General features: G+C 43.3%; 1 protein-coding gene across 1 annotated transcript; it reads right to left on the bottom strand.

The window, feature by feature from the left end:
* Positions 1 to 937: 937 nt before the first annotated feature.
* Positions 938 to 20,879, bottom strand: LOC127198708 (uncharacterized). The gene is made up of 2 exons (XM_051156768.1): positions 20,774 to 20,879; positions 938 to 1,926 (listed from the first exon to the last, which is right to left on the bottom strand). Exons 1-2 carry the CDS (start codon positions 20,877 to 20,879, stop codon positions 938 to 940), a joined length of 1,095 nt encoding a protein of 364 aa, XP_051012725.1.
* Positions 20,880 to 21,402: the final 523 nt, after the last annotated feature.

Genomic DNA, 21,402 nt, shown 5'->3' on the forward strand with positions numbered 1-21,402 from the left:
AAACAAAACAAAACAAAAAAACATGGAGCTGGAGTAGGAAGTAGATCAGTGGAGTGGGCTTTCCATTCAGAAAGGTCACTTCTAGTCTGTTGCTTGATGTTTAACACACAGCCGGGCTGCTCTCAGTGGTTTCCTCAGGTGGAGCCCTGAGGGAGGGCCTTTGTTTCCTGCACTCACCTCTGTTCTTTCTCTAGGAGTTAGTGGTATCGTGCATGGGAGTTCAAGATCCTTCTTAAGTAAATTCCGGCATATCTCCGTACCCACTGAACTCCTGTCCATCTAAACTCAGAACCAGCAGAGGAGACTCATCGGGTGTTGTTCTTCAGCAAGTCTTGCTCTTTCAGAAATGTTTACACATAGATTTCTAAATCATGATGTGTTCAGGCATTTTCCCAGCCATTCTAGTTAATCTGACTCAGAAGCAGAGTCACTCATCACTGTACTCAGGAATGGCACACCAGTGGCATTCGTCCATGCTGCAGGCATTTCTCCCATCTGTCATTGCGAAGGACCATGGCCACCTTAAGCAATAGTCATCTTTCCTGTTGCCTTATGAAGACCCACACTGAACTCACCCATCTCTCAAGTGTGTACACAGAACTCACAAACCCCCACTGTGCACACAGCTCCAGGGAGCACTTAGTACTGGCTTTCCAGCACACAGCTTTAGGAACACACAAGATTCAGGATACTGAACTCAGTTAACAGGAAAAAAAAAAACTGCCAGTTGTTTCAAACCATGATTAGTACTGACTGAATATTGCTCAATTGTCTGACCACATTATCTTGTTTGTACCACAGCTTTGATTTTATATAAAAGGATAAAAAACCATTCCTCAATATATTCCCTACTAGAAACAAATAAAAGTTAAATGAAATGGTGTCATCTGATACTGGACAGTTTCATGTGCCTGAACACTCACAGCTGTGCACATCCTCAGCATTTACTAAGTCCTTCACTAGTGGAAGCAAAAGGCAAGAAGAGCGGGCAGGTGGGGAAGCCAGCCTTCCACAGTGGGCAGGTGGGGGAAGCCAGCCTTCCACAGTGGGCAGGTGGGGAAGCCGGCCTTCCACGGTGGGCAGGTGGGAGAAGCCGGCCTTCCACGGTGGGCAGGTGGGGGAAGCCGGCCTTCCACAGTGGGCAGGTGGGGAAGCCAGCCTTCTGCGGTGGGCAGGTGGGAGAAGCCGGCCTTCCACGGTGGGCAGGTGGGGGAAGCCGGCCTTCCACAGTGGGCAGGTGGGGAAGCCGGCCTTCCACAGTGGGCAGATGGGGAAGCCGGCCTTCCGCGGTGGGCAGGTGGGAGAAGCCGGCCTTCCACGGTGGGCAGGTGGGGGAAGTCAGCCTTCCACTGTGGGCAGGTGGGGGAAGCCAGCCTTCCGCGGTGGGCAGGTGGGAGAAGCCGGCCTTCCGCGGTGGGCAGGTGGGAGAAGCCGGCCTTCCACTGTGGGCAGGTGGGGGAAGCCAGCCTTCCGCGGTGGGCAGGTGGGGGAAGCCAGCCTTCTGTGGTGGGCAGGTGGGGGAAGCCAGCCTTCCGCGGTGGGCAGGTGGGGGAAGCCAGCCTTCCACAGTGGGCAGGTGGGGGAAGCCGGCCTTCCGCGGTGGGCAGGTGGGAGAAGCCAGCCTTCCGTGGTAGGCAGGTGGGGGAAGGCGGCCTTCCACAGTGGGCAGGTGGGGGAAGCCGGCCTTCCGCGGTGGGCAGGTAGGGAAGCCGGCCTTCCGTGGTGGGCAGGTGGAGGAAGCCAGCCTTCCACAGTGGGCAGGTGGGGGAAGCCGGCCTTCCGCGGTGGGCAGGTGGGGAAGCCGGCCTTCCACAGTGGGCAGGTGGGGGAAGCCAGCCTTCCAGGGTGGGCAGGTGGGAGAAGCCAGCCTTCCTGGGCAGGTGGGGGAAGCCGGCCTTCCACAGTGGGCAGGTGGCGGAAGCGAGCCTTCAGCGGTGGGCAGGTGGGGAAGCCGGCCTTACGCTGACCCACCTGCTTGTCTGCCCAGCTTCATCTAGAGTATCTCCTCAGGAGGAGCAAGTCCAGCTGTGACAGTACTTATATTTAAGCTAAGAAAGTAAACAATGGGTTAAATCATAACACGTTGAGGGAGGTGAGCAGGCTATCCAGACCCTCCCCTTCCCTTAAAGTTCCCTAATCCTCAACCAGTTTTGGTTTTATTCCTTAACTGATAAGCAAAACTTCTGATATGTTAGCAAGTGGATTGTTTGCCTTGGCAGACAGTGGAGTTGAGAATTTTAAAGCCTTTTCCCCCTCACACTTTAGCTTTCATTTAGGCATCAACTTTAATAATGATGACTCCAGGGGTTTAGGTAGGCAAGTGCAAGATCCTGGAAAAAAAAAATGCTCCAGTTAGTCAGGACTAAGGTGTCTCTAATTTGGTGGCATATACAATTTATAACAATTTATAACAATCCCTAAATACATAAGATCTGAAGGCTTCAAGAGCAGGTGTCATTTAATACCATTCACAAGAAGCCCATGAAGGCCTTTCTACTTTCATTTTCAGACATGGATACAATGGCCTAAGCTAGAGTTACACAGTTTGCCTATTGGCATCTAGTTATGATTGTCAAACCCCTTGTGTTTGCTAGGACATTTTTGTTGCTTTTCCAGCACTAAAAGTCATTTCCAAAAGTGTTCAACTGTATTTTAAGAAGGAAGGGATGGGGGGGGTGGTGGTGGGGGGGGGGGAGGCGAGAGAAGGAGGAAGGACAGAAAGGGAAAGAAGAAGAGAAAAGAAGAAAAAAGAACACAGAAAAATAATCAGCTGTATAAGAATAGCAATTACAGAGGCTGGAGAGATGGCTCAGCAGTTAAGAGCACTGGCTGCTCATTCAGTGGACCTGAGTTCAGTTCCCAGCAACCACATGGCAACTGTTTGTAGTTCCAGTTCCAGGGAATGTGACACTCTCACACCGACATAAGTGCAGGCAGAACACCAATGTACATAAAATATAAACAAATAATTAATTAAAAGAGAATAGCAATTACGATATATGTGCGAGCTGTCTTGGGAAGCAGAGGCTGCCTGTGCTAGGAAGGGCACCCCAAAGAGCTGTGCGCTCCCCCCACCTTCCCTTTTGTTGCTCTCCACCTCAAGTGTTAAATGGAAAGCAAGACAAACCAGTGTTCTCAAGTGCATCATCATATGCAGGCTTTCCTTTGGCACACCGGCCAGAACTAACAAATCAAGAAAGCAGCGGCTAGATGTACACCACTAGTTTGGGGGTCTCAGGTCTCCAACAAAGCAGAGCATGCCCCCTGTATGGCTAATGGGTGATGACGCCTGCCTGCGCGGTTCAGCCTGCTCTTCTGTGAACTTTGATCAAGATAGAAGGCTTTAGCTCTGCAAGGTAAAAGTAGCCTGAAGTAGGCTTGTGTATGATTTCTATCTATGAAAAGATGCGATGAAGGTAGGAATTTGGTGAATTGAGCACTGATCTTTAAGAAAGCTGTTTCTGATCACATGAGGTACCTCAAATAACTCATCTTTCTTTCTCACATTAATTGTGGAACCTGAATTATAGATTTCAACACTTTATTTGTAGTTTATGTTAATCCTAGGTCTATTCTAGATAGTTAACTTGATGTCAGGGATATCGCAATGTTTTCAAGAATGCCTGGAAATATCTAGAAGAATATTTACATAAATTCAGAAGTAACTACTTTAATTAAAAGACTCGTGATTTTTTTCTTTTCAAAAGGACAACTTCCTTCGAGGAAATTAAATAAAACTTACATTTGTTTTTTAAACTAATTTTATTTTTGACAGCTTCATACCCAAATGCAATGTACTATGCTTGTGTTCGCCCCTTGTTGTTGCCTTACTTTTCCTCCGAACCCTATCTTCTTCACTCCTCCAGCAATTGCTCACAGCCAAGACGTCCTCAGAAATGGTGTGGCCTCACTGGCACCTCCTCTGTCTGCGATGGAGTGTGGAAGGGTCGGTTTACCTCTCTAGGTATCCAGTGCGTTCAGAACTGCAATATTGTATATGGATGGCAAGGTTTGGCGATACTCCCTCCCATTCTCTGACTCTCACATTTGTTCCGAACATCTTCCACGATGCTCTCTGGGGCCTCTAGATCGGGTGATACAGATCTCTCTAGGAGTGAGTGCTCAGCAGTCACATATTCTCAGTATGTGGATTATGTGTCCATGGTCACCAATGACTGTCCTCTTAGAAATATTCCTCTCTGCGGACTGAGAATGCCACCACTGAAGGCACACTTTCCGATGAAGCTATACGTCGCTGTCTACGGACAATTGACCTTGTTTGTAAAAGACTGCGTGATGGCTGATCTTGGTTGTTGTAGCTGGAAAAAAAGGCGTCTCAGTTTTGGAATTGTCCTCATCAGACTGGCCTATGGATGTGTCTGTGAGGTATTTTCTTGATTGAGGATTGACATGGGAGGGACTGACCAACTGTGGGCGATGCCATTCCTCGGCGGGTGGCCTCGGCTGAAGAAAGGGAGATGAATATAAGCCCAGCCAGGAGCAGGGAGGAAGCAGCTCCCTCCCTGGTCTCGGCTTCCCTTCCTGTTTCCAGGCTCCTGCCTTGGCTTCCTTTGGTGATGGGTTGTAATATATAAGTTAAAGGAACTCTTTCTCCCACACAGTGGCTTTTAGGAATTGGTGTTAGTCACAGCACTAGAAAGCAAACTAAAATAGATCGTATACAATGGAGCCTCTTTCTATTAACGTTGCTGGTTTCAATAACTAGAAAAGACACCATTCCTTGCTAATTTTCCTTGCTGTTCTTTAGAAATGGTGAATAATTTAAATGTATTCAAGTCTAAATATCTGAATTTTCATGATCTTGAATTGGCACAAGTATATTTTGTTGAAGAAGTATGCTTTTTGTTGTTTTCGTTTTTTTAATTTTAATTTTATTCTTTACATACATTACAACCTGACCCTACCTCCACTCTTCTCAGTTCCCTCACCACCTCTTCTCTCCCCTGATCTACTCTTCCTCCATTTCCCTTTCAAAAAGAAAAAAAGAGCAGCATCCGAAGAATATCAGCTGAACATGGCATAACATATTACAATAAGACTAGGCACAGACTCTGATATCAATGCTGGTCAAGGCAACCCAGTAGGAGTAAAAGGGTCCCAAGAGCAGGCAAAAGAGCCAGAGATATGCTCACTCCCACTACCAGGAGTTCCACAAAACCACCAAAGAACATAACCACGACTTCCATGCAGAGGACCTAGCTCAGACCCACACAGGGCCTGTGATCGCCACTATAGTCTCTGTGAGCCCCTGTGAGGCCTGGATAGTTGATTCTGTGGCTTGTGCTCTCCTCCTATCTGGCTCCTAGAGGGGATCCCCTGACTTTGCCTCACATTTGGCTGTGGGTCTCCGTATCTGCTCCCATAAGTTGCCGGATGATGCTTCTCTAATGACAGACAATTGGACGAGGCACTAATCTGTGGGTAAAGCAGAATATCATTAGGACTCATTCTCTATCCTAGGTCTCTGGACCATCTAGTCTCTGGTTCCTGACCATCCAGGCAATGTCAGGGATGGGCTCCCTCTCATGGCATGGGCCTCTTGTAGGACCAGTCATTGGTTGGTCACTCCCATAAGGTCTGTGCCACCTTTACCTCAGCACATCTTGCAGGCAGGACATACTATGGGTTGAAGGTTGTGTGGCTGGGCTGATGTCCTAGCCCCACTGTTTGGGAGCCTTGCCTGGGTCCAGAAGCTGGCCGGTTGGGGCTGCACATCCTCTGTTACTTGGAGGCTTCTTTAGGGGCATTCTCATAGATTCCAGGGAGTTTTAACTTCACTGGATTTCTACATCATCCCCAGTAGTCCCCTCCTCACCCCCAGTTCGTCCTTCTTAGTATTTTCTTCCTCCATCCCTCCCCACCTTATTCCTCCTGCTCCCACCCCCACTTGCCCCAGTTTACCTGCAAAGTCTATGTTCTATTTCTTCAGGAAGACCTGTGTGGCCCTCTTGAGCTCTCCTATTTATTTAGCTTCTCTGGGTCAGTGGATTGTAGCATGGTTATCCTTTACTTAACAGCGAACGCTCACTTATAAGTGAGTACACACTATGTTTTTCTGAGTCTGGGCTCCCTCACTCAGGATTCTTTTTTTCTAGTTGCATCCATTTGCCTGAACATTTCATGATGTCTTTAAAAAACAAAAAAAGAGCTGAGTAATACCATCGTGTAAATGTACTGTATTTTCTTTATCCATTTCTCGGCTGAGGACCATCTAGGTTGTTCTTTCTGTTATGACTGCAGTAGCTATGAACATAATTGAACATGTGCTCTTGTGGTAGGATGGCTTGTCTTTTGGGTGTGTGCCCAGGAATTAGGTGTAGCTTGGTCTTGAGGTAGATCAATTCCCAATTTCTGGAGATCCTCCACATTAAAAAACATATTCTTTGAAAACTATGTGCCCAGTGGTATATTGTTTTCAAAGTAAATTTCAACATGTGAAATAGCTACTGATTTTCATAACAATATAGAAATTTGAGGTTTCAATGGTCATATTGCCTCTGGAAATTAGAAATAGTGGTCAGATATGTTCAGTTATTTTGATGATGCCTCAGACATGCACTAAGAGTCCACTATGGTAAGGTAGAACTTTGAAAATTTATATCTCTCATATATCAGTATAAAATTAGAAGCTTAAAATGAAATCTATTCAGAAAGAGCTCTAAATATATAAATATTTTAATTGCAGTTTGGAGTCACTGACAGAACACTTGGAATTGTTTAAAAAATTCCAAAATAATGCAGTTTTCTTTTTTCAATTGTCTTGTAAGTACTTATCTGTGTTTTGCTCTTACAATGTTTTGTTTTTCTCTTCTAAGAGAAAGAAAAACAAAATCCGTATACCACACTAAATAGATTGTAGCAACATAAAATGCAAATATTTTTAGCACATCTCCATTTTAGGCAATGTCTTTTTAATACTAATTTATCTTGTGAGTTGATGATGTTGTGATGCTGCCAGTTGTGATGACATGTTTTAAACAAGTCAGGTTTTTACTCGGAGTAAACCAAGGTCACAAAGTTAAAACTTATTAGCTATTAGGACATGTTGACATAAACCTTCTGACCAGTGTTTGCTCAGGGCAGAGCTGTGGACTTCCAGACCCATGTGGTGCAGAGCAAAGTATGGCCATCCCTCTGGCTTCACTGTGGTGTTAGCTCACCTTTCTTCTCAATACCAGAGTGGAAAGGCATGCATCTATCCAATGGCGCTGTTCCTATTTAGAAAACCAAAGAACACGCTGTCCTTTGATGTATTTACTTCAAGTGTTATAGATTGAATTTCATAAGTGCTTCCAAGGCCTTCCTCCACCTGGAGCCTGAGATCCTGCAAGTATGTAAATAAATAACTGTGTTTTGCAGTCTCGTGGCACCCTTTTGTCTGAGAGTTTCAGTGTTTACTTAGTTTTCACAATCTCTTTGGGTGAATGTGGATCTGGAATATTTCTTGTCTGCCTCTTTCTTCTTCAGAAGGTGCATTAACACATGATATCCACCTTTGGGGCAGCAGTGCACTAGCACAGCTTAGCCTGTGAGGAAGCAGGCCTTGGCCATCGGCCCTGCAGAACTCTGGGTAAATGTAACTACAGTCCACACACCCAAAGAAGCTGAGTAACAAGGAGGGCCCAACCCATGCCAAGAGAGAGACAACCCCTGACACTATTAATGGCATCCTGCTGTGCTTGCAAACGGGTTGGGGAATCCTGTGGAAGAGGGGAAGGAAGGATTGAAGGAACCAGAGAGGTCAAGGACACCACAAGAAAACCTACAGAACCAATTAACGGGCCTCAGAGAGACTGAACTGCCAACCAGAGAGCATGCATGTGACTGACCTAGGCCCTCTGCTTGTACATAACAGTTGTGAAGCTTGGTCTTCATGTGGGACTCCTAAGGCAGAAGCAGGCGCTGTCCCTGGCTCTGCTGCCTACCTTTGGGACCCTTTCCCCTTACTTAAGTGCCTTGTCTAGTCTCAATAGGAGAAGATGCTCCTTACTTACTGTGACTTGATATGCCAAGGCTGGTTCATATTCATGGGAGGCTTCCCCTTTTCTGAAGAGAAAGGGAGGAAGGATGGATGAGGTGGAGGGGAGGGGAGAGGGAGGGGCTGGGAGGAGAGGAGGGAGAGCTACATTTGGGATGTAAATAGATAAATAAGTTTTAAAAAGAGTGGAAGGGAGAGAGTGAACACATGACTATACCTGAAGAATTTATGGGAGCTGCGTCAGGCAGTCAAAGTTTCATGCATTGTGTTGGGAATTACCGATGAAGTCTATTTCTCTCTTACTTGCTCAGCTTATTTGGTAATGGCCTGGTAACTTGCACCACAGCCAGAGGAAATCTCAGAACCATGCATCAACTTCACTTCTATTGTTAGCAGTCTAATTTTGCATCAAAAATAGCCAGAAACTCAGGGGCGGAATATATTTTCTCACAGTTTCTGTGCCACAGGTCCAGTCCAGCACAGCTGGGTTCTTTGTACAGGCACTCAGAAGCCTTAATCCAAGGCATCACATGCGCTACACCGTCTTCTGAAGGTAGACTCAGGATTGAACTTCTAAGTCTGTGAAGGCTGTTGGCGGAATCCATTCCCCTGTGGCTGTTAGACAGCGGACACTTGCTTGTTGCTGGCTAGTAGGTTGAGATAACATGGAGTTTACAGTCAGTTCCTTCAGATTCTTGTCGTAGAGACCTTTCAATATGGCTCCCTCTTCAAAGTGAGCTGGAGAACCAGCATGGCCAGGGTGACAGCATGGCCAGGGTGACTGACAGCATGGCCAGGGTGAATCTCCCGAGAAGATACAGTTGTCTACAGGTAACCTAAGCACAGGAAGCTGCTGTCTGCTCACGTTTGTCCTGTTCTGCCACCAACCAGTGAAGAGTCAGCCTGTATCCCAGGGAATATGTGTGTTTGAGTGTGAGAACAAAATCTAAATCAGACTGAAGCCCACTCACCCTGCTCCCTGACTTTCTGTATCAGTTGAAAGCCACATGTAATGAAAAAACAGCTTAGTTGTGAATACAAGCAAAGATATACTGTTAGGTCTCATGTGTAAAAACAGACAAAACAAGTGAAAATGGCCAATCTATAGAAAGCATGCCACGAGTGGTGTGGTAGTTCTACCTGTCCACCCGAGATCTCTGCTCTTTCTATCTTTGTGCTAGGCAACTTTTATTTCATGGCTTCTAGTCACAGCTTCTTGTCTGAAGGTCACACTGACCTTAGGGTGATTCCTGGCAGAAATGGGGCAAGGGGGTGAGTAGGTGGGGGGAAATCTCTCCAGCTTTCATTGATCTCTTAGTCTTCCTGGATATCTATAGGATAATCCATGTACTTGGCCACAGTTTTGTTGCATGAAGCTGGGGGTTGCAAACAGCTTTAGTCATACACAGATGAGAGGGAGGTTGAAAATGCATTTAATTGAAGCTATTGTTGCTCAGAATAAAACCAATGTTTTTTTGGTAAGACAGAAAGACTGGATGGTAGCCTTCTGTCTCTCAAGGCAGGAACCGAGAGAGCTTTGTAATCTCGTGTGGTCAAAATGTGAACTTCATTTTCAATACTAACCTCCTTAGGGGAATAGTCACTTGGACCTGCTGCTAGAATTTCCACCAACACGGAAAACATCTTGGATCTTATTATGATGGTCCAAGGTGTTTTATTATGAAAAGCACTCCTGTGTTAATTTTTCCATTTTGCCAGAATTTGAGAAGTAGCAACATACTGTGGGCTAGTCAATGGTACTTGAACTGCACCTTGATTTTGCTAACTATGATTATTTTTTATGTGTATGTGTGTGTACCCGTGACTGTGTGGGCATGTGCATGTAAATGCAGGTAGGGGCCAAACCTATCAGATCCCAAGGAGTTGGAGTCATATGTGCTGGTGAGTTACCTGATGTGGGTGCTAGGGACCAAACTCTGGTCCTACGGAAGAGCAGTGCTTGCTCTTGACCATGGAACCATCTCTAACTTTGCTTCATCTCTACTTTTAGATTCCAAAACAGTGAAGTGCACTCCTACCCTGTGACTTGCTGCCTGCTTCATACAGAGTGTTTGATTTTGCCCAGGCACTCTATTTTATGTCCTTACTGAGAGGTCAGTTTGGAGCAGATCTTATTTTCTGTCCCTAGGCCACATTTTCTATGAGATTCTGTCACCCACTCCTGGAGCTGACCCTAATGCCCTTGTATGTTAAGAGAAAATGCCTATTTTGTTGATTCTCAGCCTCAGCCTGCTACTCTTAAAGCAGTTGTGTAGACCATGTGGGAAATAGAGCAGCTCTTAGCACTAGTCTATCTGTACAGAAGTTATTTAGTGAGTATTTGATTGATGACTGGAATGTCAGTTAAACAAGGTTGAATACTGTACTGTAGGGAAATCCTTTGCAATTGCTAATGTCAGTCTCCTCCACATATTAAGGTTACCCAAAAGCCTCTTCCATCTTGTACTCCCATCATTATTCCTTGTGAAAAACACAGTGCTTGGTCTTGGTGCTTAATAAGGGAGTAATCTTACGCTGATGTCATCTGTAATCTAAGAAATACACAGATAATGAGCAATTGAACTAATGAACAAGTGTGAAAAAAACAAATGTCAAATACTTGTGGGGTATTGCCCTTAGCCATTGGAGTGAGTGACTTAGGTGAGAGTACTCATGGGAGCCTCTGAAGATTAAAATATATACTGAGAAAGAAAGGAGAAGGAAGTAGCCATGCATTAGTGAAAGTGTTTTGTTTTGTTTTCCCCTTCACCACTCAAAATTTGAACCAAATAATTCTTTGTTGTGGGGCCTATTCTGTGCAGGGTCAGAAGTTCAGCAGTCAACATTGCTAGAAGTCAGAACTCTCCTGGTCATGACTAAGATGTCTCCTGAGACTTAGCAGTCACCCCATGGGTAGTCAAGGTTCTTGGCTGTGAGCCAATGGATTCACAGAGAACATTGTGTGAATTCTCCCTATAGGGGAGGGCTAGCCTGAGGGCATGCTAAAGGTGACTTGTAAAGGTGACTTGTGATGGGTAATAAAAAGGAAACACAGCATCTTGTGGTAGGGCAAAGTCCATAAGGAAAAGATTGCAAGAGTAAGAACTTGGGTTTTATTCCAATCTACTGAGACACTCATGAAAATGTCAAGCCATGATGAGATTCAATCAGAGTTTTATTTAAAACAACTACTCTTAATGTTGCATAGTAATTGACAATGGGGGAAGGGGGAAGATCTGCTCCTTTTGGGGTGCTTCAGTGAAGGTGGTGACAGTAAAGATATAGGGAAAGGGAGGGTTTGTGATGTGTTTCAGAAGCCAAGTCGACAAAAGTCACTCAGAGAATGGATGGAGTGGTAAGGGAGAGAGGAAAAAGCAGAAAAGAGATGGAGGGAGAGAGAGAAGGAGGAAGAGGGAGGAAGGAAGAGGGGGGGAAAGGAAGGGAGGGAAGAAGGGAAGGAGGAAAGGAGAAATATGGTTATTCGAGTTTTGTCTAAGGAAGTCACGTATATGCTGGGCATGGCTGTGTTCACTTGTACTTCTAGCACTTGGCAAGTGGATGCAGAAGGATTATGAGTTACAAAGTAATGACCTATCCCAAAAAGGAAAAGCAATCATTTTCTGAAAGACTGAAGACCGATGAGAAGGAAGTCTAGGAAACTGGATGTGTCCATTCTGGTCTTACGTTGAGAAGCTAAGTAGGTGTTTGCTGTTTTTTGGCAGATGGGTTCATACAGCCAAGGAAAGTCAGGGAAGCCAACACAGCTTCAGACTTGTTATCTCATATGGAATCTTTACAGGGGTGAGATGGAGAGGCTCGTCTATGACATTGTGTAAAATGAGATCAGAGTCCTGGACTGAAGCACTGTGCCTTTGAGGAATCAGTCAGTGGGTGATCTAGCCAAGAAGCTATGAAAAAGCTGCCCATCAGATAGGATGGATACCATGATAGGATGAAGTCACAAGAGGCAAGATGAGGAAGCCACCAATTGCACCCAAATATGGCTTCCGGAGACACCTTTGAGAGCTCCACCTGCGGAGCTAGGCCGCTTGAGATCAGAGGCCAGCACAACCTCTGCTAGTTGATTTGACTACTTCTTTCCCTGCCCAGATTTCAGGTTTTGTTTTTTATTGGAATAAATGCAAACTTAAACTTAAGTGAGATCGTATGTGTAAAATGTATATGGCTAGACTGATGGGTGCTCATACATAGCAAAGGTCTTTAGAAAAGCTGTATTTGTCATTGTTATTGACATTGTCTGTGTGTGTTTCTAATACGTATTCTTCTTTAATACACTTCATTCCAATAGCAGTTTCCCCTCAGTCACACCTTCCTTCTCCCCCTGATTCACTTCTCTGTTTTCCTTTACAAAAGAGCAGGCCTTCCAGGGATATTAACTCAGTTCAGCATAACAAATTACAATCAGACCAGGGAGAGACCCTCAAGGCTGGAGGAGGCAACTCAGTAGGGAGAAAAGGTACCAAGAGCAGGCTAAAGAGTAAGAGTCAACACCTGCTCCCACTGTTAGGATTCATATTAGAACACTAAGCCACACAACCACAATATTTATGCAGAGGACCTAGCTCAGATTCATACAGGGTCTGTTTTTGTCACTTGTCTTTGAGAGCTCCAATGAGCCCTGCTTAGTTGATTCTGTGGGTTGTGTTCTTGTGGTGTCCTCAACCCCTATGGCACTTATAATCCTTCCTCCCTATCTATCACAGATTTCCTGAGCTTGGCCTAATATGTGGCTGTGAGTCTTGGCATACGCTCCCATCAGCTGCTCGATGAAGCTTCTCTGACGATGATTATGGTAGGCTCCTGTCTACAACTGTGGCAGAATATCATTAGGAATCATTTCATTTACTGTTTTTTTTTTTTTTTTTTTTTTTTTTTTTACAATATTGTTTGGTTCTGTTCAAGGTCTCTGGGCTTGGTCTTAGCCTTTGGTTCCTAGCCATCCAGGCAGTGTCAGGTGTAGGTTCCCTCAGGGCAAGTGGCTCAAGTTGGATCAGTCATTGGTTGGCCTCTCCCACAAGTTCCCCACCACCTTTAACCCCAACACATCTTACAGGCAGAACAAATTGTAGGGCTAAGGTTTTGTGGTTGGGTTGGTGTACCAATCTCTACATTTGAGGCCTTCGTGGTAACAGAAAACGGCTGTTTAAGGATCTGTATCCCCCTTGCCAGAAGTCTTAGCTAGAGTTATCCTCAGATTCCTTTGCCCTAGGTTTCTACCTTACCCTGAACTGCTCCTCTCTCCCATTCCAATCCTCTCTCTTAGTACTCTCTCGCTCCATCCCTTCTGTTTCTATCCTCACCTGCCGCTAGTCCACCCAATAAATCTATTTTTCATTTTCAGGGAAGGAATCCCCATTGAGCTCTCCTTGTTACTTAGCCTCTCTGGATCAGTGGATTGTAGCATGATTATTCCTTACTTAACAGCTAATGTTAACTTATAGGTAGGTACATAGCATGTTTATCTTTCTGGGTTTGGGTTACCTCACTCAGGATGATTGTTTTCTGGTTGCATCCATTTGCTTGCAAATTTCATGATGTCATTGTTTTCTAAAGAGCTGAGTAATACTCCATTGTGTATATACACCACAGTTTGTTTATCTATTCTTTATTTGAGGGACGTCTCAGTTGTTTCCAGTTTCTATCTATTATGAATAAAGCTACTATGTACATAGTTAAGCAAGTGTCCTTGTGGTAGGATGGCGCATCCTTTGGGTATAGCTGGGTTTTGAGGTAGATCAATGGCCAATTTTCTGAGAAACTGCCAGATTGATTTCAAAAGTAGCTGTACCAGTTTACATCCCCACTAGCAATGGGGGATTGTACCATTTGCTTCACATCCTTGCCAGAATGAGTTGTCACTTGTGTTTTTTGATCTTAGCCATTCTGACAGGTGTAAGATGGAATCTCAGAGTTGTTTTGGTTTGCATTTCCCTGAGGGCTAAGGATGTTGGGCATCTCTTTAAGTGTTTCTCAGCCATTTGAGATTTCTCTGTTGAGATCCTCTATTTAGATCTGTGCCCCATTTTTAAATTGGATTATTTGGTTTGTTGATGTCTAGTTTCATGATTTCTTTAAATATTTTGGATATTAGCCCTCTGTCAGAGTTGGTAAAAATATTTTCCCGTTCTGTAGGCTCCCATTTTGTTCCATTGCTGTGTCCTTTGCATTACAGAAGCTTTTCAGTTTCATGAGGCCCCACTTATTAATTGTTGATCTTAATGCTTGAGCTGTTGGTGTTCTGTTCAGGATGTTTTCTCCTGTGCCAGTAAGTTCAAGGCTGCTTCTCATTTTTTCTTCTATCAGGTCCAGTGTATCTGGTTTTATGCTGAGGCCTTTGATCCATTTGGACTTGAGTTTTATGCAGTGATAGATATTTGCATTCTTCAGCATATAAACATCCAGTTAAACCAGCACCATTTGTTGAAGATGCTTTCTCTTTTCTATTGTATATTTCTGGCTTCTTTATAAAAAGCCAGGTGTCCATAGGTGTGTGGATTTATCTGTGTCTTCAATTCAATCCATTGATCAATCTGTCTGTTTTAATGCCAATACCGTGTGGTGTGTGTGTGTGTGTGTGTGTGTGTGTGTGTGTGTGTGTGTTTGTATGTGTGTATGTGTGTATTACTATACTGGTATAGTCAAGGTTGAAATCAGGCATGCTGATACCTTCAAAAGTTTTGTTTTGTTTGTTTGCTTGTTTTGTGCAGTATTGTTTTTAGCTATCCTGGTTTTTGTTTTGCTTTTCCATATGAAGTTGAGTTTTTTTTTTCTTTAAAAAAATTTATTGTATTAGACATGCATAAAACAAACTACATACAGTAGGGAGAACAATGTGACAATCACGAGCTCTATAAATGTTACATTCATAGTGATTTGGCTGTTTGTATTTGTCAAACTTGAAGTAAACATCTTTCCTGTCTTGTTGGGTCTAAATTTCTGAATGAAGTTCAATATCTACCTTATCTCGTCTCTATTAACTTAATTCCTTTATCTTGATCTAAAAAGATGCTTTGACATAACTATCTAAACTTGATTTTAAAACTAATGTATCTGGTCTTCAACACCCCTCAGAGACTTGAGAAGGAATAGGACTTAAATTCCTGAGTGAACCAGCAGTGCAGGTTAGCAGCTTCCAAATGAACAAAATGACTGAGACAGTTTAGTGCCTGAATGGTAACCCAATACTCTCTATAACATTGGAGCCTCATCTTTGGCTTTCTGGCCCAATATCTCTATCAGACTTGTTCGCAAGACAGAAACTATTGAGGACTTGCTCACCCTGTCTTGGCAGAATTCGGCTGTTGACTCTGCCTGCACCTAAGCTGCCCATTTTTAGGCAGAATTTTGTTCGTGGCAGGATCGAGGACATTTTGCCCAGTGACTTGTTTGGCACATTTGAAGCCGTCTCCATAAGGAGGCTCTTTGATGCTGAGTTTTATTCCTTTAGAACTGTGTTGGGCCAGCTGTGGTAGCACATACCTATAATCCCAGTACTTGGGGAAGCATAGGCAGGTATATCTCTGTGAGTTCCAGGCTGGCCAAGGCTACACAAAGATACCTTATCTCTAAAACCCAAACAAACAAAAAAACCGTGTTGATATTTTGATGAAGATTGCATTGAACCTGTGGATTGTTTTTGGTAGGATGGCCATTTTTACTAGTTTTACATTTATCCTATTGATCCAGGACTGTGGGAAAAATTTCCATTGTCTTATAGTTTCAATTTTCCCCTCAAATGCTTGAAGTTATTTTCAAGCAAGTCTTCACTTGCTTGGTTAGAGTTACCCTAAGATATTTGATATTATTTGTGGCTATTATGAAGGATGTTGTTTTCCAAGTTTCTTTTTCAGCCCATTTGTTGTTTGTATATAGGAGGGCTACTGATTTTTTTAAAGTTAATCTTGTATACAGCCACTTCCCTAAATATGTTTATCAACTGTAGGGGATTCCTGGTAGAATTTGTTGGTATTGCTTATGTATACTATCATATCATCTGGAAATAACAATTTGTATCCACCCCCTTGATCTTCAGATGTTTTGTTGATCTAGCTAGAAGTTCAAGTACTACATTGAACAGATATGGAGAGAGAGAGAGAGAGAGAGAGAGAGAGAGAGAGAGAGAGAGAGAGAGAGAGAGAGAGAGAGAGAAACAACCTTGCCTTGTTTATGATTTTGGTGAATTTGTTTTTAGTTTCTTTCCATTTACTTTGATGTTGGTTATAGGCTTGCTGTACATTGCTTTTTATTATGTTTAGGTATGTCCCTTGAATCTCTGATTTTGCCAAGACTTTTATCATGAAGGGATGTTGTATTCTTTTCTTTTCTTTCTTCTTCTTCTCCTTCTCCTCCTCCTCCTCCTCCTCCTCCTCCTTCTTCTTCTTCTTCTTCTTCTCCTCCTCTCTCTCTCTCTCTCTCTCTCTCTCTCTCTCTCTCTCTCTCTCTCTCTCTCTCTATCCCTTACCTTCCAGTTCCACCCTCTTTTCCCCTTCCACATCTCCTCAAAAGAGGGGAGCCTCATTACCATCCACCTCAGCTCATCAAGTCATATTAGGACTGAATATGCCCTCTTCCCCAGTGGTCTGGGAAGGCAACCTTGCCAGGGGGAAGTAATTGAAAAGCAGGCAAGAGAGTTCATGTCAGAGAGAGCCTACACTCCCCTTACTAGGGAATGCACATGAATCCTGAGCTGCCAATTGGCTACATTTTATAGGGGCCACAGGTCTAGTCCATGCAAGCTCTTTGGTTGGTGCTTCAGTCTTAGTAGGCCCATCTGGCCCTGGTGAGTTGAATCTGTTAGTCTTCTTGTGAATTTCCTGTCACCTTCATGTTCTTTTCTCTTTTCCCTTAGGTTCCCTAGGCATCACTGAATGTTTGGCTGTGAGTCTCAGCATCTGTTTTGAGGCACTGTTGGGTGGAGCCTCTCAGAGGACAACTCCGCTTGACTCCTGTCTGCAAGCATAGCAGAGTATCAATAATGTCAAGATGTCATGGGTTGTTTCTCTTCCCTGGGATGTGTCTTGGGTTGGTCTGGGCATTGGGTGGACCTTCCTTCAATCTCAGCTATATCTGCTCTATATTTATCCCTGCATATCTTTTTAAAAAAGATTTATTTATTATTTATACAGTATTCTGCACACATGTGTGCCTACATGCCAGAAGAAGGCACCAGATCTCATTATAGGTGGTTGTGAGCCACCATGTGGTTGCTTGGAACTGAACTCAGGAACTTTGGAAGAACAGACAGTGCTCTTAACCTCTGAGCCATCTCTCCAGCCCTATCCTTGCACACCTTGCAGGCAGAGTGAAATTTGGGTTGCAGCTTTTGTGGGCAGGTTGGTATTCCCTTCCCTCTACTAAGAGGCTTGTCTAGTTAGAGTGTGTCTTCTTCCAGTTTCTATGGCCACAACTACTAGGAGTCTCTGCTAGAGTCTCTCTCACATCCGCCTGGGAGGCTACCATGACGTAGGTCTCCAGTGTGTCACAGAGATGCCCCTGCACATAGTTTCTCTTTTCCCTACAGGCCTATTGTCCTCCTGTCCCCACTCTCCCAAGGTCTGCTCTCCCCTCTCATGTCTCTGTGTTTCCTTTCCTAGTTTGTTCCTCTCTTCAACCATTACCTCTGTCTATTCTATTTCCCCTTCTGAGTGAGGCTTCAATGTTCTCACTTGTATCCTCCTTGTTACTTATTTTCTTTGTGTCCATGCATTGTAGTGTGCTTATCCTGTACTATATGGCTAAAATCCACTTACAGGTGAGTATGGACCACATGTGTCTTTCTGGGCCTGGGTTATCTCACTCAGGATGATCTTTTCTAGTTTCAGCCACTTGCCTGCAGATTGCATGATTTCTTTTTTAAAAATATTATTATGTTTCTTTTTTAACATACACATTTATGTTATTACACATGAGTAAAATAAACTACATAGAGCAGAAAGAACAAGACAATCTGAAGTTATATAAATGTTACATTCATAGTGGTTTAGCTATTTGTATTTGGCAAACTCCTATCATGTTGGCTCTAAATTTCTGAATGGAGGTTAATATCTATCATATCTCATCTCTATTAACTTCAAACATCTATCTTGATCTAAAAACATCTTAGCCCCTAACCTACTAAGCTAAATTGAAAGACTAAACCATCTGGTCTTCAGACCCATCAGAGTTTTGAGAAGGGATAAAACTTAACATAGCGGAATAATATTCCATTGTATAAATGCACCATAATTTCTTTATCCATTCTTCAATTGAGAGACATCTTGGTTGTTTCTAACATCTAACCATTATGAATAAAGCTGCTATGAACATAGCTGAGCAAACGCCCTTGTGGTATGGTGTAATGCCTTTTGGGTATATACTCAGGAATCATATAGCTGAGCCTTGAGGTAGTCCCAGTTTTCCGTGAAAGCACCAGATTGATTTCCAAAGTGGTTGTACAAATTTGCACTCCCACCAGCACTGAAGGAGTGTTCCCCCTTTTCCACATCATTGCCAGCATGTGCTGTCACTTGAGTTTTGATCTTAGCTATTCTGATGAGTGTAAGGTGGACTCTCAGGGCCATTTTGATTTGCATTTCTCTGATGACTAAGAATATTGAGCATTTCCTTAAGTGCTTTGTGGCCGTTCTATATTACCTATTGAGAATTCTCTGTTCAGCACTGTAACTCATTTTTAAATTGAGGAATTTGGTTTGTTGTGTTTAATGTTTTGAGTTCTTTATATGTTTTGGATATTAGCCATTTGTCAGATGTAAGACTGGTGAAGATCTTTTCCCATTCTGTAGCCTGCCATTTTGTTCTATTGACAGTATCTTTTGCTCTACAGAAACTTTTCCTTTTCAAGAGGTCCCATTTATTAATTGTTGATCTTAGAAGCTGAGCTGTTGGTGTTCTGTTCAGGAAGTTGTCTCTTATGCCAGTGAGTTCAAAACCCTTCCCTACTTTCTCTTCTAACAGACTTAGTGTGTCTGGTGTTATGTTGAGACCTTTGATGAATATGAAGTGTCCTTCCCTATAGCTTTTAATTGTGTTTGAAAGTCTATTTGATTAGATTATATAATGGCTGCTCCAGCTTGATTCTTGTGTCTGTTTTCTTGTGGAACATTTTTCTAGCCTTTTTTTCCTGAGGTAATATCTATCTTTGTTTCTTGTATGCAGTAAAATAATAGATCTTGTTTTTGTAACCATTCTTAGCCTGTGTTTTTTTGATGAATTGAGTCCGTTAGTGTTAAAAATATTAACGACCAATTATTATTAATTCCTGGCATTTTGATGTTGGCGGTGTTAGTGTGTTTGTGTTTGTGTGTGCTTCCATTTTTTTTTTTTTTTTTTGGTTTTGCTGATGGAGAATTATTTATTTCCTGTATTTTCTTGGATGTAGGTTTCCTCTTTTGGACAGAGTTTTCCTTCTAATACTTTCTGTAGGGCTGGCTTTGTGGATAGGTAGTGTTTGAATTTGGTTTTGTCTTGAAATATCTTGTTTTTTCTATCTATAGTGATTGAGGGTTTTGTTAGGTATAGTAGTTTAGATTGGCATTTGTTGTCTCCTAGAGGCTGCAAGATTTCTCTGTCCAGGCCCTTCTGGATTTCACAGTCTCTGTTGAGGAGTTGGTGTAATTCTGATAGGTCTGCCTTTGTAAGTTACTTGGACTTTTCCCCTTGCAGCTTTTAATATTCTTTCTTTGTTCTGTATATTTAGTGTTTTGACTATTATGTGGTAGAAAGATTTTCATTCCTGGTACAATCTAATTGGTGTTTTGTGCGGTTCTTCTGTGTTTATAGGCATCTCTTTCTTTAGGTTGAGGAAATTTCTTCTGTTAATTTATTGAAAATATTTTCTGGGCATTGGAGCTAGGAGTCTTCACCTTCTTCTTTCCCTATTATTCTTAGGTTTGGTCTTTTCATAGTGTCCCAGATTTCCTGGATGTTTTGCGACAAGAATTATTTTTAGATATTTCTTTTATCTTATCTTCCATGCCTGAAATTTTCTCTTGTATCTCTTCTCTTCCCTATGTTTTCTATCTCTAGGATTTTGTCAGATTTTGTTTTCTTTATTGCTTCTATTTCAATTTTTGGTCAGTTTTGTTAATTCTTTCTATCTATCTATCTATCTATCTATCTATCTATCTATCTACCTGTTCAATTGTATTTTCCCATTTCTTTTTTATATTAATTTATTCAGATTACCTCCTGATTGTTAGTCCCTCATTTGTATCTTCCTGTTTCCACTCTCCCTCCCTCTTCTGCCCTCTTCCCCTCCCTTAGACTTCTGACAGAAGACCTCTTTCCCTACCATATGACCACAGCCTATCAGGTCTCATCCGGATAGCCTGCTTTCCAATCCTCTGTGTGACATCTGGCCTCCCCACCAAGGGGGACCAAATTGGGGGTATCAGAGTTCATGTCAGAGGTACTCTAGGCTCTCCCCACAACCATGGAGAATGAGCTGTCCATTGGCTAGATCTGAACAGGGGGTCAAATTTACTGCATGCATTGTCCTTGGTTGGTGCAACAGTTTGTATAGTCTCCCTTGGTTCCAGATCCGCTGGCCTTGATGGTCTCCTTGTAGGGTTCCTGAATCCTCTCCTTTCCTCCCCCTATTCATTCAACCACTATCACCCAGAGTTCAGCTGCGAGTCCCAGCATCTCTCCTGATCCCTCACTGCTTTTTAAAAAAGGATTTATTCATTTTTTTTTTCTTTAAAAGGCTCTATCATCTTCATAAAATTGGATTTAAGGCTATTTCTTTTGCCTCACCTGTGTTAAGATATCCCATGCTTGCTTTAGTGCGGTAATTGGGTTCTGGTGTTGCCACATTGTCCTGGCTCTTGTTATTGGTGTTTTTATGCTGGCTTTTAGCCATCTGGTTGTCTCTGGTCTTGACAGGCCTCTGGTAGTTTAGTTTGAGTTGAGGGCTAAAAAATGGATCATTGGGGAGAGGGTGCAGTTTATCTCTGTTGGGAGTGTATTAGGGGGACCAGCTGGCTGGAAGTTGGGGTGCAAGTCTTACCTGGTGGTCCCTGGTGGTCCCAGGCCTCTGAGAATGCAGCTCTGGCTGGGTTCCAGGAGATAGAGTGGGAGGGGAGAAGGGCATAGCTCACTGCTGCTGTCCTTGCCCCTGCAGGCAGGAGGCTAGAGAGTAGAGGTCTTCTTTGTCTGTCCTGGACCTGATGCCTGTAGACCTCCAGGGATGAGGCCTGCACTGTGGGCCTGGACTGAGGTGTGTAGGTGGTGGAGTGAGGCCCTCTGGTCCTGATTTCTTTCTGTTTGTTCTTTTTCTTTTTATAAAATTTAAATTTTAATTTATATATTCACTTTATATCCTGAGTATAGCCCCTCCCTCCTCTCCTCTTAGTCCCTCCTTCCTACCCTCCCAGGCTCTTTCC

Source organism: Acomys russatus, chromosome 14 (genome assembly GCF_903995435.1).
Source record: "Acomys russatus chromosome 14, mAcoRus1.1, whole genome shotgun sequence".
Taxonomy (NCBI): Eukaryota; Metazoa; Chordata; class Mammalia; order Rodentia; family Muridae; genus Acomys; species Acomys russatus.